The sequence below is a fragment of the Vanellus vanellus genome (assembly GCF_965231255.1).
Source record: "Vanellus vanellus genome assembly, chromosome: 2".
NCBI classification, from domain to species: domain Eukaryota; kingdom Metazoa; phylum Chordata; class Aves; order Charadriiformes; family Charadriidae; genus Vanellus; species Vanellus vanellus.
The window spans coordinates 155,877,309-155,892,609 of NC_138906.1; the positions used below are offsets into that span (position 1 = coordinate 155,877,309).

The window sequence follows — 15,301 nt, forward strand, 5'->3', positions numbered from 1 at the left end:
TTGAACAAGAAAAGCGTCCCTCCAGAGAGAAAATCCTGTGTTTATGCAAGACCTGGATACTTGCCTACTCCCACACCACCCACTCTACAGCCAATTACACATTTGCTGGAGATATTTACAGAGCTGAACACACAGCTGCAATTTATTCTGTTTCATCCAGTAACCTCAGTTATGTTGAAAAGGACATTGCATGATTTTTTAAACTTCCGGCAACATGCAGTAGGTTTGGAATTGTTAGGTTCCAGCTTTGATTTACTAGTCCTAGCAAGATTGCATGAATTCTTGGGGAAAAAAAAAAAAAAAGATAAAAATCTAACTGGAAACATAGCTTTTAGGACCTCTGATTTTCATCTCTTTTCTTCATTCCAGCGTGACAATGTAAAGCTTAGCAGAGTGGGAGCAAATACTTCAGTGCTGCCTGTGTTTGCTTTTATTTAGAAGGTTAATCTTGTGTCTTAGGCTCTTCTGCGGCAGCATGTTCAGCATCTCTGTGGCCTGGGCTCTTTGCTGAGCACGGGGATTCCTCTGCTTTATGGCTATGGGTTACCTATTAAAATAGAAGAGCCGCTGCATCAGCGTAAGTGCAGGTTGTGTGTGGAAGGGTGTAAAAGAAGAGGTTGAGCCCTGCGGCCTCTCTCCTGCACCGTTGTTCTCCCGCCTCAGATTTCTCTGCGCTTGTTCCTTCAACCCTCATATCCGTCTTGCCATTGATTTCACAGTGACTTTTAGTTATTTGGAAACTTAAGCTGCAGTTTAGTACTCTGAGTATAAGCTGCTGCCAGAAAGGTTGATCCTATCTTCACCTCCTTTTCATCTCCCTCTTTCCCTTTGCCTCCAACCAGATATGTATCTCTTGCCTCCTTCCTCCAACCATGTCAAGCACATCAGGGAACTTATTTTGCCTGGAGACAAGTCCTTTCATTTATTTATTTTTGCTGGCACAAGATGAAAAGGGAGCGGTGCCTGGCTTTGGCGCATTGTTCCCCGGGCCAGCACAAAGGGACAGGAGCACCTCTTGGGAGTGCAGGCACCAAGTCCTGGTATGAACCCTCCTCCCCTTTGGAAGAGGTTTCATACCAGGATCCACAGAGTCTTTGGCAATTCAGGCCGAGGGTATCCCTTTCTGCTGGCAGAAAGGCTTGCGGGGTCCCAGATCAGGTTACTGCTCCAACTTTTAGTAAACAAACCTTTTTTTCCCCCCATGTTTCTTTTAAAAGTAAGATTCGTTCTTTAATCCCTAAGGAGAGGGAAACCTTGTTCTCTGGTGTTGTCACTAAGTGGTTTGTGTACAAACCCATGGCCTGGTGTGTGAAGTAGAAGGTGATGATGTGGTAATTAGGTCAGAAGATTTATTTAAGAGGTCTAAAAACCAGCAGGGCAAACCTGCCTGGTTACCCGCTTGTAAATACTCCTTTTTAAACGTTAACTGCAATAAAAAGTAGAAACAGTGCCATTTTTTGTTTCTTTGTGACCAAATAACAGCCTGAGATGGGAGTGTTTACTTTCGCTCATCGCTCAACTCCTTCATTTTTCATATTTAAATTAGATTTAAAAAATGATGCCGTGATTTCCATCTGTTTGCTTGAGAGCGCAGCGGTGCTCGAGAGGCGGGAATGGGGGCAGCGGTTCCCAGCATCCCCAGAGGAGCAAGGGGAATGCGAGGGAGGGGAAATCACGGTGCAAGCATAACTCTTCCTTTAAAATGTTGGAAGCTGAAATGTCCCCTTCCTCCTTGCTGAAGGCTGGAAAGCTGTGTTTCATTCTTGTAGCACCTAAGCCTTCTCCAAATTTTGCTGAAATCTGTCAGCAAGACAAGAAAAGCCAAAGCAGATATATTGCCTTTTTAAACAAACAATGGTAACGAAGATATTTTCTTTTTTTTGCTTTGCTTTTTCCTTCTCAGTTTCACCAGTTCAGTAACCTTCACAGGTGAGAGCTGTGGCCGTACCACAGGAGCCAACCAGCAAGTTTTCTATCTTAGAACTGGCCCAGAGTTTTGAAAAGTATCTATAATTGCAAGATGTTTAACTTCCAGCCCCGGTTTGCATGGGTGCCTGTAAGGAAGGGTTCTTACTGGCAGCATGGCCTGATATTTAATAGAAATCAGGATCTTGCAGGTCTCATGCAGATTACACACAGAAAATAGGTGGTTTTGCTAACCACACGTGAAGAACCTTTCCCCTGGAAGATCACAGTGAGTTTCAGAATACCATAATGAAACAATTATAAACTTGAGCTACTCAAACTGGCCAGCTGATTCTTGTCCCTGCAGGATTAGTAGGACATGAAAAAAGCATTTATTTGTAATTATTGAGGGTATCTCTATAACAGAAATGTAAGCAGGCTGTTTCTGTAATGGATTTCATTTTCATTAGCAAGAAGAAAAAGCAAACCTACTAACATTGGACTATTCTTTTTGAAATAGTTACATTGTCAATTCTGCTATCAATTTTATTCTGTAAAATTGTCAAAATATACTTTACTTTAGACAGCTCTGAAAGAAGTTATACTTAGAAGCTTTTATTTTAGTTCTTAGGAAAACTGCTGAAGAACTTTCCAGGGTTGAAAATAACTCCTACATTTGGTTGAATTCATCATTTCTATTTGATGCTAATAAGATTTTTTTAAAAAGACCAAAAAAAACCCCAATACATTTTTCCATGTATTTTGGGAATGGCTTGTATTACAGTAAAAATTATCTGTGTGACTTTGGCGTCACACCAGATGGTAAGAAGAAATAATAAGCAAGGGAGTGTGTCCTAAACTATCCGATAGCTGTATGTAAGTCGGTGCGCATACAAATGATGAACAGAGCGAAGGGTTAAATCCAGTCTGTCTCATGGCGGACGACTGAGCCAGCGCTGATTCACACACAGCTTTTCCAGCAACTGCATGTTTCTGTGCGATGTCCTAATAACTTTTGAAGAACCTTGGTTTCAAAGGGATCTGCTTTGCAGCAGGACATGGCCCTGGTTGGAGCTGCCAGCTGCTAGAAATCTGTTTCAGATCTGCACTGAGTCCAGGGGTGAAATCCTGGCTGCTCCAGAGCGAAAGATTAATGCAGGGCTGGATTTCTCTCTCCGTCTCCGGCGTTTTTTGAGATTTTCCTTCATGCAGTTGCCACATGTACAGTAATATTCGCACCTTTAGTGGAAATGAATTGGTGGCAATGTTTTCAGCATCTCTTTACACTGTTAACACCTGATGCCAGAGCATGTATCAGTGTCAAACAGCCTGTGAAAACCTTGCTGTTTGGTTGACCTTGGTGCTGGTGGAGGAGAAAATTCAAGTGTGCTGGAAGACACTTTGTGCTTTGCAGTCTTAGACTCTGAATGGTCCCTTTACTGCCCAGATAATTGGGTAAAATATCAGTACTGCTGAAAAATGGTATTTTTGCCACTGTCTTTAATGTGTCATTGCATAATCTAGCATTGTATTCAAGAATTTCCAGCCTACATTGTATTTGGCAACATTGATTTCTTTGGTACCTATTTGATCTGTATTTGTAATAGCTTTTAAACTCTCCTCCTTAAATAGAAGTTAGCCAAAAAAAAAAAAAAAAAGGAGCAGAGTGGATTCCAGACACTGATCCTGACACTGAAATGTAAATGGTAAATCCATTGAGAATTAGAGCCTTAACCCGTGGCCACTGAAATGGGGCACACACGTTTGCTGCTGTGGGGAAGGGCAGTCCCCAGCCACCCCCAACCACGCTGTCTCCTGTGTGCTGGCATGGGCATTCCTCTTCATCTCAGGCTTTTTTTAAAAAATTATGTCAAAGTTAAATCATGGGTTTATCCCACAGTTTTGAGATATATTATCTGTTGACTCTGCATAGCTGCTACTTGCTTTGCAACCAGCGATGAATGGTTGGTCTCACTGCATCTGTAAAATAAAATGCTTTATTTAGGGCTGTCCCAAAGAACTTTGCAGTCATCACTTAAACCAAAATCTGTGGGGGGAATTTACAGCTCTTCATGATCTTTCATAGAATCATAGGATGCTTAGAGTTGGAAGGGACCTTAAAGATCATCTAGTTCCAACCCCCCTGCCATGGGCAGGGACACCTTCCATTCCAACAGGTTGCACAAAGCCCCATCCAGCCTGGCCTTGAACACCTCCAGGGATGGGGCATCCACAGCGTCCCTGGGCAACCTGTTCCAGTGTCTCACCACCCTGACAGTAAAGAATTTCTTCCTAATATCTAATCTAAATCTGCCCTCTTTCAGTTTAAAACCGTTACCCCTCATCCTATCGCTACAATCCCTGATAAACAGTCCCTCTCCATCTTTCCTATAGGCCCTCTTTAGGAAGGGGCTATAAGGTGTCCCTGGAGCCTTCTCTTCTCCAGGGTAAACAACCCCAACTCTCTCAGCCTGGCCTCATAGGAGAAGTGCTCCAGCCCTCTGATTATCTTCGTGGCCCTTCTCTGGACCGGCTCCAACAGGTCCATGTCCTTCTTATGTTGGGGACTCCAGAGCTGGACGCAATATTTCAGGTTCAGGTCTTACCAGAGCAGAGTCACCTGGGCAGAATCACCTCCCTCCACCTGCTGGCCACACTTCTTTTGATGCAGCCCAGGATGTGGTTGGCACACTTCTAAAAAGTGTGCCTAGAAAATGAAAGGAAAACATTAGCTTTTGTTTTGGTTTGTTTTGTTTTTTTTTTAAATTGAAAAAATTCCAATGAGTGAGGCCTGGCTCCACAGGGACAGGTGACTAAAGCCAACAGTGGAAACAGCGTCTGAATATCCGAGGATCTAGGCTAACGGCCTATCCTCAAATAATATTCCTATAGCATTCATAAATATTATGGTCATCTTGAGGCAGAATGCTAAGAATTAGTGACAGGTATGCAATGTTTTTATTCAATAATTGGCTTTAAGGCAGTTGTGCAATCCCACGCCCATGCCTGCAGCCGGTCTCTGATGTCCCTTGGGAGCATCCCGCAGTCATCCTCACCGCAGCTCCTGACCAGCGCTGGCTGAGCCGTCCGGCCCCAGTGTAGGCAGCCCCCGTGAGGGAGCGGGGCTGGGATTTGGCCAGTGGGCAAATCTCCCGGCACAAAAATCAGGGGGTGGGGATGTACATTTCCAGGGCAGCTTGGCAAGACCAAGGAGGGGCCGGCAGCCAAAGCTTGCTGTGGTGGGAAGAGCAATAACCAGTGAGGGGGAGGAAGGGTTGTACAGCTCCAAGTACAGCACAATCCCCATTTTGGCTATTAAATGTTATGGTAACTAATTATAATACTCTTCTTGCCATCTTCAGTTTGATGATAAATGGAATGAGAAATCTTTGCTAACTTCTTTAAGCGATACGTTCCCAGATCCTTTCTGTTCAAACGCAAGCCCGAAGTTGAAGTTTTCCTTCTCCTGGGAACACCTGGATTTGGTTAAACCTTCTGTATGTGCCAGTGAAAACCTGCAGAAAGACAGAGGTGCCTTTTTCTGCTCTCCCTACTTCTGTGGGCTGCTGTATGCCAGGTTGGGAAACTGAAATACTTAACAATAAATGTTCATTACCATAACATTTAAATATTTGAAATTAATTAAGGGAGTCTTTTCATTTCAGTCTTACTTTATTTAACTGTTTTTGTTTCTGTGGTTTTTAGATTGCCATATCCTGACCAACAAAATGGTCGGAATTTATTCTGGGCTTTGTCATTTCTTGAAGTCTGAGGGATAAAAATGGATGCTTATCTCCTGTCAGGCCCCTTGGAGAGCTGTGAGGAAATGAGCAATAAAAGGCTCTTTGAGGCTCTTTTAACTTTAGTTTGTTATCTATTATAGTTACTGATGTGTGGAAACCAACAGAGAAATTTTGCATGTTTACACTTACAAAGCCCTTAACAGCTGTAGCTATGAGCTGAGCACTTACAGCTTTTTGAAATGTGTTTTTATAAATGTAACATTAAATCTTTGTGGTTTTGTAAACCAGTCTCCTTAAGAAAATTCCTGAGATAATAGTATGTGGGTTGATATACTCAATCAGGGCTGGATTGGGAGTACTCGCTCGCTCTCGCTCACTTTGTAACTTCACCAAGAGAGCAATGCACTATGTGGGCTTTTTCGAGGCAGAATTGATGATGGCCAAAATGCCCGAAGCTGCGCTGCATTTCATGTACCGTGCTGGATGCAGCATGGGATGGAAGACCTGTGTGGGCAGAAGAAAACTGGGTCAATTGCAGGCACTCAGCGTACTGAAGGGCTCAGGACTGTGCAAACCACCTTCCCCTCATCAGGACTGGAGGATGCGGGAAATGGCTCCACATTCCTTTATCCCTGAGGGAGCCAGATCTGAAATTTGAAGAGGCCCCGTGGCGGCACTGGCCAATTGATGGCCATGGAGAGAGCTTTCTGTCCCCGGGGTGACTGGCTCTTTATTATCATCTGTTTCTCATGGATCTTTTCATCATACCATTTTAGGACAGAAGTACATTTTTCTGTGCCTTGTCCTCCTCTCTACATTGCTTTTCTTGTCTGTCTTGGGTGGACTTTGTTAAGCATTGGAAGAGGCTGCCCAGGGAGGTGGTGGAGTCGCCATCCCTGAAGGTATTGAGAAGACGGGTAGACATGGTGCTTAGGGACATGGTTTATTGGTGGTTTTGGCAGTGTTAGGTTGATGGTTGGACTTGATGATCCTAAAGGTCCCTTCCAACTTCGACAATTCTATGATTCTATGACTTTTTGCACCTAATCCTATCCACTGGAAATGGTGAAACTAATAAGCCATTTGGATCCAATGCAAAGGACAGCACAAAGGGGGCTGTTCTCAGCCCATACGCATTGCTAATTAGTAATACCGCCAAGGGCATACATTAAAACAAACACATTGAGAATGCAGACGTGTCAACTCTTGTCTTTTGCGTAAGAAATTTGTTCTTTGGCACCCAGATTGCTGTTCACTACTGCGGTGCCTGTGCCATCTGCATTTACTCCATTGCAGCCCTGGTGTGAACGGCTGGCCGGTCTGGAAAGTCTGTTCCTCTGCCAGGGATGTTCCCCAGAGGCCCCCAAATGCCCCTGGCATGATCCAGCATGCAGATTTATCCATCACACGCTTACATGCCTGTCTTTGGCCAAACACGAGTCCCATGCATTGGGATTCCAGTAACTCAAGAAGTCTGAGAATATGCAGCAGTAAAACAAACGTCAGCCATTCAACTTCCAAAAATTGCATTAAGCCAGAAGAGACAATGTTATTTCTGCAGATCTGTTTTAAATCAACCCAGATATTATTCTGGAGCCAGAGCTATAATTCCGTAAAACTTGATACAATCTTGGAAAGCCATAGAAAGCGTTAGGAAATACGGCTGGGAGTTGAGACACCTATAGATACTGCAGTAATCTGCATTTTAAACTAAATAGGCATGCCTCTTAAATACTAATCAAGGCGCACCACAGAGCATGGTGGGTTACCTTTTCAACTAAAATCTTTAAAATTCAGAAGGCTTTGTCTGTATGCAAAACCCAAATCGTTTTCCCAATGCTACTCGCAGCTGAAATATAGCATATGAATGTATAGGAAAGAGAGATCCATACTGGCACGGAAGTTGGCTACGTGGTATTGCTAATTGCCATACTTTGACGATCATCTAGGCAGCCAGTAAGGCTGACTTCCAGGATCTTCAGCTCTGCAGAGGAGTTCTGAGGGAAAGGGGTAAGGTGCAAGAGAGGGGTCTGCCCCCCCTTCAGGGGCTGCTGCTCCCGCTCTCCCTGTGCAGAGGCTGCAAGGAGCAGAGATTAAAATCATCAGTGGCTTTTTTTGATGAAATGTTACATTTTTGGATTGGCTTTGCCTCCTCTATAATTTTCCTGAAATGGAACATCGATAGCTACATTCTGTACATTTTGCACAAATACAAATTGAGTTTCACCACACGTTTCACTCCAGAGGGAAGGTAGCTGATGCACAAAAGTTAAATGACTTGGCTTGCGAGAAAATCTGTTTTAGAGCTAGCGTTGGAAGACACCAGAGCTGCTTCCCACCTCTCCTGCACACATTTCTGTGTTGTGTTTCTGCCTAAATAGGAAATGTAAAAATATAAAATAAAGCATGACAATTTCTAGTGATACTTGCTTCGTAGCCTCTTTCTTGCAGACTCAAGATGACTTGTGAGTAAGATAACCTTCTAGTGAATTCATTGTTTGCACTGAAACATCAGGATTATATTATTGTTGCTTTAGGCTCCGTATTTTTGGCATTAAAAACACAGATCTAGACACTACACATTTTTGGCCTTTTTACCAAATACTGTAATATTACGATTACATGCAGAGAAGGCTTAATGTTTTTGAGAAATCAGTACTGTTATCTTTCTTTTCCTTCTCAGGTTTTTACAATGTTGATATGACTTATATTCCGATTAACTCTTTTAAGATATACAGTGGTGTTGGTCAAGTCTATCAAGACTTTTTGGACAGAAAATGGCCTCTGATGATACAAGACTGTCAACATTTGAATTTGTGATGGCTACAAAAACCAAAATATTAGCATATTTGAAATGAATTCATGATCTGTACTTGCTGAAGAAAACCAAAAACTGTTCACATAAAACGTAAAAAGAACTAAATCTGTGGAGGAATATCTCCTGGAAATGGCAGTGACGTTTTAATCCGTCCTAGTACTGACTTAATCTTCCACGATATTATTTCCTAGAACTTGGATCCTTTGGGTTCATGTTGTACCGGTGGAGGTTTTGGCACCGAACCTAGTGAAGTCATCATCCAGACCTTGCCCTAAGTCTGGAAACATGATGCATATTTTTACCGTGCCTACCAAGAGCTGTCTGAAATGGTTTCTATGAAAGTGTTTAAGATAAACTAAGGATAACAGCCTCTTTGCACGTGCCAGAGCTATCTTGTCCCATATTATTTGAAAATAACCATTGATATCAGAAAATATCAGTGTTATAAGAAAAATATCAGTGTTATAAGAAAAATTATTGATGTAGAACTTCAAAATTCCACAGATTTGAAAGTTGCAGTGATATTTCAAAAAATCTTATGGAAAATTAACTTTCCAGATTAATTTTAAGAAACCTGTTTTTCCTGAGTGCTGAATGAGATGGTATGAAGAGTTCTGGAGGTTTTGCATGCGCAAGAAGTCAATAGTAAACCTGTGTAAATAATCTTTAAAAAAAGTCTAATGCATAACTTTTTTTGCTGCTTGCTTTTCTCCTCAGGTTTGCCAATTTGTTGTATCTGTCAACGGCCTCAACGTTCTCCATGTGGATTACAGGACAGTGAGCAACCTCATCCTGACCGGCCCTCGAACAATTGTGATGGAAGTGATGGAAGAAATAGAGTCCTGAGAAGGAAAAAACCCTCTTACTAGACATTTTTATGAGAGAAATAACGATAACCATGGAGCGGCATGACACAAGGAGGCAGAACATTGCTGTGTCTAAGTAGATGATTTCGCTTTTAGGGGCGGGGGGCTCTCTTTCATTTAACAATAATAGCACTGGTGATTATGCTAAGAAGTGAACAATAGATACCAGCATATTTTCACTAAGGACTTTTCTTTGCCTGCCGGAGACAAGGACAAGGTCTTTAGGTTGTCTGTCCAGCCATATCTGCATCGGTCAGGATGCTTTCCCACCTAAGAGCCCTGCAGATTTCCTCACAGTCCACCACTGGATCAAAGCACTTCAGGAGATGAAAGAACCAAACACTGTGGATGTCACAGATGGTTTGCGTGACATATGTACGTTGGTAAACATCCTCCTGGCGTCCAGCTTTGTCCCAGGAGCACGTGCTGTCGCAGTTGCTCTCTCCTTGGGCCGAGGGACAGCTGACTAAATGCTGGCTTGATTGCAATCAAACACAAACAAACTGCAAATGCATGAAAAAAACGTGTCTGTTCTCTAGAGGATACTCTGGTATGAATGTTTGGGCCTGACCGAATACACGGGTTAGTCTAGAAAGAAAAATCATGCAAATGAAAAAGCGTGCGGTACTTTTACAAAATCTGCCTTTGAAAATTGGGCTTTTCTTTAGGTGCCTACACACTGGTTTAGGTGCTCAAGTATAAAATGTTGATTTTGTTTTTTTCCTTGTCTGTAAAGGAAAGGTATCTCAGCCTTGCCGTTCGTCACTTGAGAGAAATTTTGGACACCTTTATTCCCAGAAAAAGAATATTTGGTGCGTTGAAGTGGGAAATTCACAGTGTTAGCATTAGCGATGATACATCCAGATGCTCCAGTAGAGAAAGTACACTTCAAATTGAAGCAATGTACTTGAATGTACATTAAATTTGTTAGCACTTTCCAATGATCAAATGTTTTGCGAACTACAGACTTCCCACATGAGTTGCATTTGACACTATTACTAATAAAACATTGTATTTAACTGACTCTTACTCTTTTTAAAACAGTAGAATGTCTTCATTGATGAATTCATGAAACAAATATCTTTGAAAAATGTATATCCAAATTCCATATTCTGCAGTTAGGTGACTCCTCAGCTTGATGCTAATTGGACTGCATGGGTTTTTTTTAATCTTTGAACTGAATACATACATCCTTGTCCACAAAATTATAAATATATATTGCAGACCTTCTCTGCTGTCTAAGTTTTACAATTAAAGCTTGACTTTCTATATGAGCATACCACAAATTCTTCAGTTTCGGGGTGGGGAAAGTATTTTTTCCTCAAATAATTTTGAAATATGTTTTATATTAAAAATTGTTCTCAGTAAATACATTGCTCTTGCAGTATGTTTTTCACTCGCTTGAACACTTTTACATCAGAGATACAGCAAGTCTTCAGAATCACATATGCCTGCAGCTTTGTAGGTAGAAGCCCATGTGTTCTTTGTTTCTGATACAGTATATCCATGGTTGATTTTTCACCATGAAAACTTCTCGTGTTCCACTAATATGCAGCAGTGCAGGGAGGTATAAAACTGCAACCGCTAACTTGATACTAACCAGGCATAAAAGCGTTTGGAAGATTCTTCCAAAGTGTCATTTACTATGACAGTTGTTTATCCCTATTGTACCCTCAAAAATTTTGGTACACTCATATAATCCATAGCAGATTATATTCTAGAGTTCATCTAAAATAAGTAGTTCAGCACATAATGTTATATGAGAGTGTAACAACCGTTAGTAGTATCCACTAAGAATGGTTGGAAAAAATCCTGTTGTCCCAGAAATGTCCCAGCATGCTAAAAGTTTTTGATTTTGTGAATCTGGGAATGCTTCCCCAAATACGTCTGTTTTCTTTTCCTTTCATTTTTGCCTGGGTTGTTTTGGTGGCTTTGTTGGTATATAGTTTGTACTACTTTAAAATAGAAATTCTACTCGTTAGACTAGGTTAAATATTGAAATGTGAAGGATTTTTTTAGCAAAATGCTAATGATTCTCTCTAATGCCATCATGGATTCTTCTGTCTTACATCTCTTGCCTTAGTTAATATTCTGCTACAAGTTCCCTGTAGCTTACAGATAATTAAGAAACTGGGTCAGAATTTAGCTTAATAATGCATCACAGAGTGCACTTTAGACTTCAGCAAGAAGAGTGGGAATGGGGGCAGGGAGAAATCTGTGTGTATCTTTATGTTACAGATTGGAGATGGCATTTTCATTTGCGAGATACATTAGTCTCTATCACAATTTGAGCACCGTTACTTGCCTGCTGTTTAATGGGGATTTCCATATTTTGCTCTCAACTTGATTGGCAATCTGGAATTTAATTAATTCTTTCCCTCCTCAATGTGACAAAGATATTCAAATTATCCCTGCAATGAAATTTTGTATTTTAGAAAAAAGGATGCAGAGTTAACAATTAAGCTATGAAATGCATCATTTCCAATTAAATGGCAGTTTGTCTGCACATGGTGATACATAACCTCCGAGACATCCTGCAGGAGTCAGTGTCAAACTCTCATGCACTTCAGAGGGCACAGAATTTTGAATATAATAGAGCACCTTGCTTCCTGCAAAGTACCAAGGGAAACGTAAGATTATTCACAGAAGTGAGGCATTTCAAGAGATGCATGAATATCACAGTGTGGACTGAGGCAAGAAACCAGAAAGGAAAAAAACCTCTGGCATCAGCAGTAGTAACTTCATTAAAAACACAGGCATTTTTGTAAGACTTACTTACTCTTTTATGGATCACATTTTTGGTTACTATAGATCTTATGAGATCCTCTAATAAATCTTTATGCCTTAAGAACACAGATTAGTGCCACTCTTCTGCACGTGTACATTTGCAAGTCATTTATGGAACATCTTCAAGCAATATAATAGTTAATTAAATTCAAGTAGCAGTTAAGCTAATTGAAGCATTAATTCAGTGCAATATTTCTCCTATTTTTCTTCTATTTCCTACAAGATACATAATTTTGATTGTCAAAATCAAACACCGTATGTATACTATTGAAAACAACTGGTTCCGCAGCTAGAATCCATGGAAGGCATTTCACTCATGAAATAACGCACTAAACCGCTTCAGTTATATCAGAATTTGATTGTCTGCATTTTAGATCTCTGTAGAAGCTGAAAATAAAATTGTCAGCATCAAAAAGACATAGTGGTGTCATAGCAGCATCTGCAGCATCAGTGGGTTTGTCCTACTACCCTCTTCTATGCTAATACCTCCAGGAAGAGGTTTGGGAGGAAAAAGTCATGCAGTAGGCATGTTTCTCTCGGTATTTTCTTCCTTTTTCTTGTTATATCCTCACTAATAACTCCAGAGAGCTAGGGATGTGGCAAACACTGTTCCACAGTTACTGGTTTAATGGTCAGCGTGTCCCCTTAGCATGGTCTAGACCTCCAAGAAAATTGCCCAAGTGTAGTTCAGACAATAACAACAGATCAGAATTTGGGCATAGGGGTGCAGGCTTTGTTGCACCGCTTGGCCTTAGGACCAGAGAACAGTCCTGTACCGATGTGATGTACTAACGTAGATATAGTCAAAGAGCAGTCTGAGGATTAGGAAGAAGAAGAAGGAGTGACTGACTTCTTTCTTCATCTGCACTGACAGCTCTGATGCATGGAGGTTTCCTTTTCCCTGTGGATGGAGACAGAATGATCAGATTATGGGGTAATGCTCTAATAATTTCAGAGACCACTGGGAATTAACTACTAATTTTTAATGTTAATTTTGCTAAAGGAGAATTATTCTAATTTTAGAGACAGGAAAAAACGAGACAATATGGTTTGCAAAAATGTTTGCCTAATGTAAGACAGACTGAGAAATCAATTGCTGCAATTATGAGTATTTACTTCCCAGTGTATAGTTAGAACTAGACCACTTGTATAAATGAAAAAGCATGTGTATGTCACATGTATAAGTAAAGCTAGACCACACCACTCTTCAAACAAAGTGAGAGAACTTCTACACTTTTACAATAAAACCGCCATTAAAGGTTTCCATAAATCACACTTTTAAAATTTGTCTTTCTCTATCTGGTGAGTGATGTGGCTTATATTTTTCACTTATATGTGTTACTTATAAAACCAGAAATAGTAACTGCTAATGTAATAATTCCTTTTGTATACACACAGTGCAGATAAAAATCACTGATGTTCCAGAGAAGCTGAGTGATTTTAAACCATTAGATTTTTCTACAAACTTGCACATAGGTAAATATTTACACATTCATTTCGAGACTGAGCCATTAATGCAAGAGACAATCTAGGAATGTCAAAGAATGTCACAGGACTCAATGATAAAATGAATTTATACTATAAATACAGTGTTTCATATATAGGTAGTCTTTATGCTTTCAATTCCTCAGCAAAATTCAGAAATATTCAGAAGGGAATAGCTATAACTGTCAAACTGACTGTCCTCTAGAAAAATGGCTGTTGTTTTGCAGTTAGGTAACCATTCTCATATCATCCATGGGAGCTGTGCATTTCCAGTACTGTTGAAACTCGTATAAACACACACTTAAAATTAAATGCTTAGCTTCAAGAGCACGCATTTGAAGCAGGTACTGTACACTAGGCAGCACAAATCATTGTGTTGCCTCTTACATAAAAAGTACTGCCACACACGCATAGCTTTCCCATCCTATGTCACCGTAGCTCTTGCTGAACTTAGAGTACAACAGTTGTCTGCTAGCTTTTGTATGGCCTTGTCAAATGATAATCATCATTTCTTTTCAGAATTTGCAGGAGGTCAGAGCCAAAGGAAATTCTCTTCATTTTACGTGCAACTTCTTGCTTCTGTTCCTAAGACGCTTCTACCCAGAGACCTCTACAAAATGGTCTCTAGATTATTGTATGTGGGCAGCTAGTGGCATGCAGGCCACTTCAAAGAGGTATCTACATCGTGCCTGAGCACCTGAACGCCTCCTCTACTGGGAAATTGTCCCACTGCTCCTGCTGTTGCATGCACCCAAGCAGGCCAAGCTGGGGAACACAGTGTAAAGGACAGCCCATGCCCACCAGAGTGTTTTGCCCCTACAAGTGTTTTATGGACATATTTAGTTTTTTTCCTATTCTTCTAATTCTTTTGCCACCTCATTAACAGTAGTCCTATTTTCTGCTTCCAGCTCAAAAACTGGTTGTTGGAGGTCTTAGTGGCCCTGTTTTCTTTGTCATTTTTACTAGTCTGTTTTTGAGGGGCTCCTTATTATGGTCATCATCACTAGTTCTTCATAAATTAGCGGAGCTTATTTATCAAGCCTGAGATTCCAGGAAAACGGGTGAACTGGCTGCTGCTTTACTCTCAAATGTTAACTAACATACAAACAAAGCATTGAGATGAAAGAACAAAGTTACCATAATCACAGAATCATAGAATCTTCTAGGTTGGAAGGGACCTTTAAGATCACCGAGTCAACCATTAACCAAACACTGCCAAAACCACAACTAAACCATGTCCCTAAGCACCACGTCTACCCGTCTTTTAAATACCTCCAGGGATGGCAATTCCACCACTTCCCTGGGCAGCCTGTTCCAATGCTTGATAACCCTTTCTGTGAAGAAATTTTTCCTAATATCCAATCTAAACCTCCCCTGGTGCAACTTGAGGCTGTTTCCTCTTGTCCTATCGCTTGTTACCTGGGAGGAGAGACCAACTCCCCACCTTGCTACAACCTCCTTTCAGGTAGTTGTAGAGAGCAATCAGGTCTCCCCTCAGCCTCCTTTTCTCCAGGCTAAACAACCCCAGTTCCCTCAGTTGTTCCTCATCCAGACCCCTCACCAGCTTCATTGCCCCTGTCTGGACATGCTCCAGCACCTCAATGTCCCTCCTGTACTGAGGGGCCCAAAACTGAACACAGTACTTGAGGTGGGGCCTCACCAGTGCCGAGTACAGGGGGACAATCACTTCTCTAGTC

The 15,301-nt window shown here is 41.2% G+C and overlaps 1 protein-coding gene across 1 annotated transcript in view; it reads left to right on the forward strand.

Annotated features, from left to right (window-relative positions):
* Positions 1 to 10,351, forward strand: part of DEPTOR (DEP domain containing MTOR interacting protein) — a 78,298-nt gene extending 67,947 nt beyond the window's left edge. Inside the window, exon 9 of the mRNA XM_082479091.1 lies at positions 9,184 to 10,351. Within this exon, the coding sequence (XP_082335217.1) occupies positions 9,184 to 9,312 (129 nt within the window). The 3' untranslated portion in view covers positions 9,313 to 10,351. The remainder of the gene's footprint in view (positions 1 to 9,183) is intronic.
* The last annotated feature ends 4,950 nt before the right edge of the window (positions 10,352 to 15,301 follow it).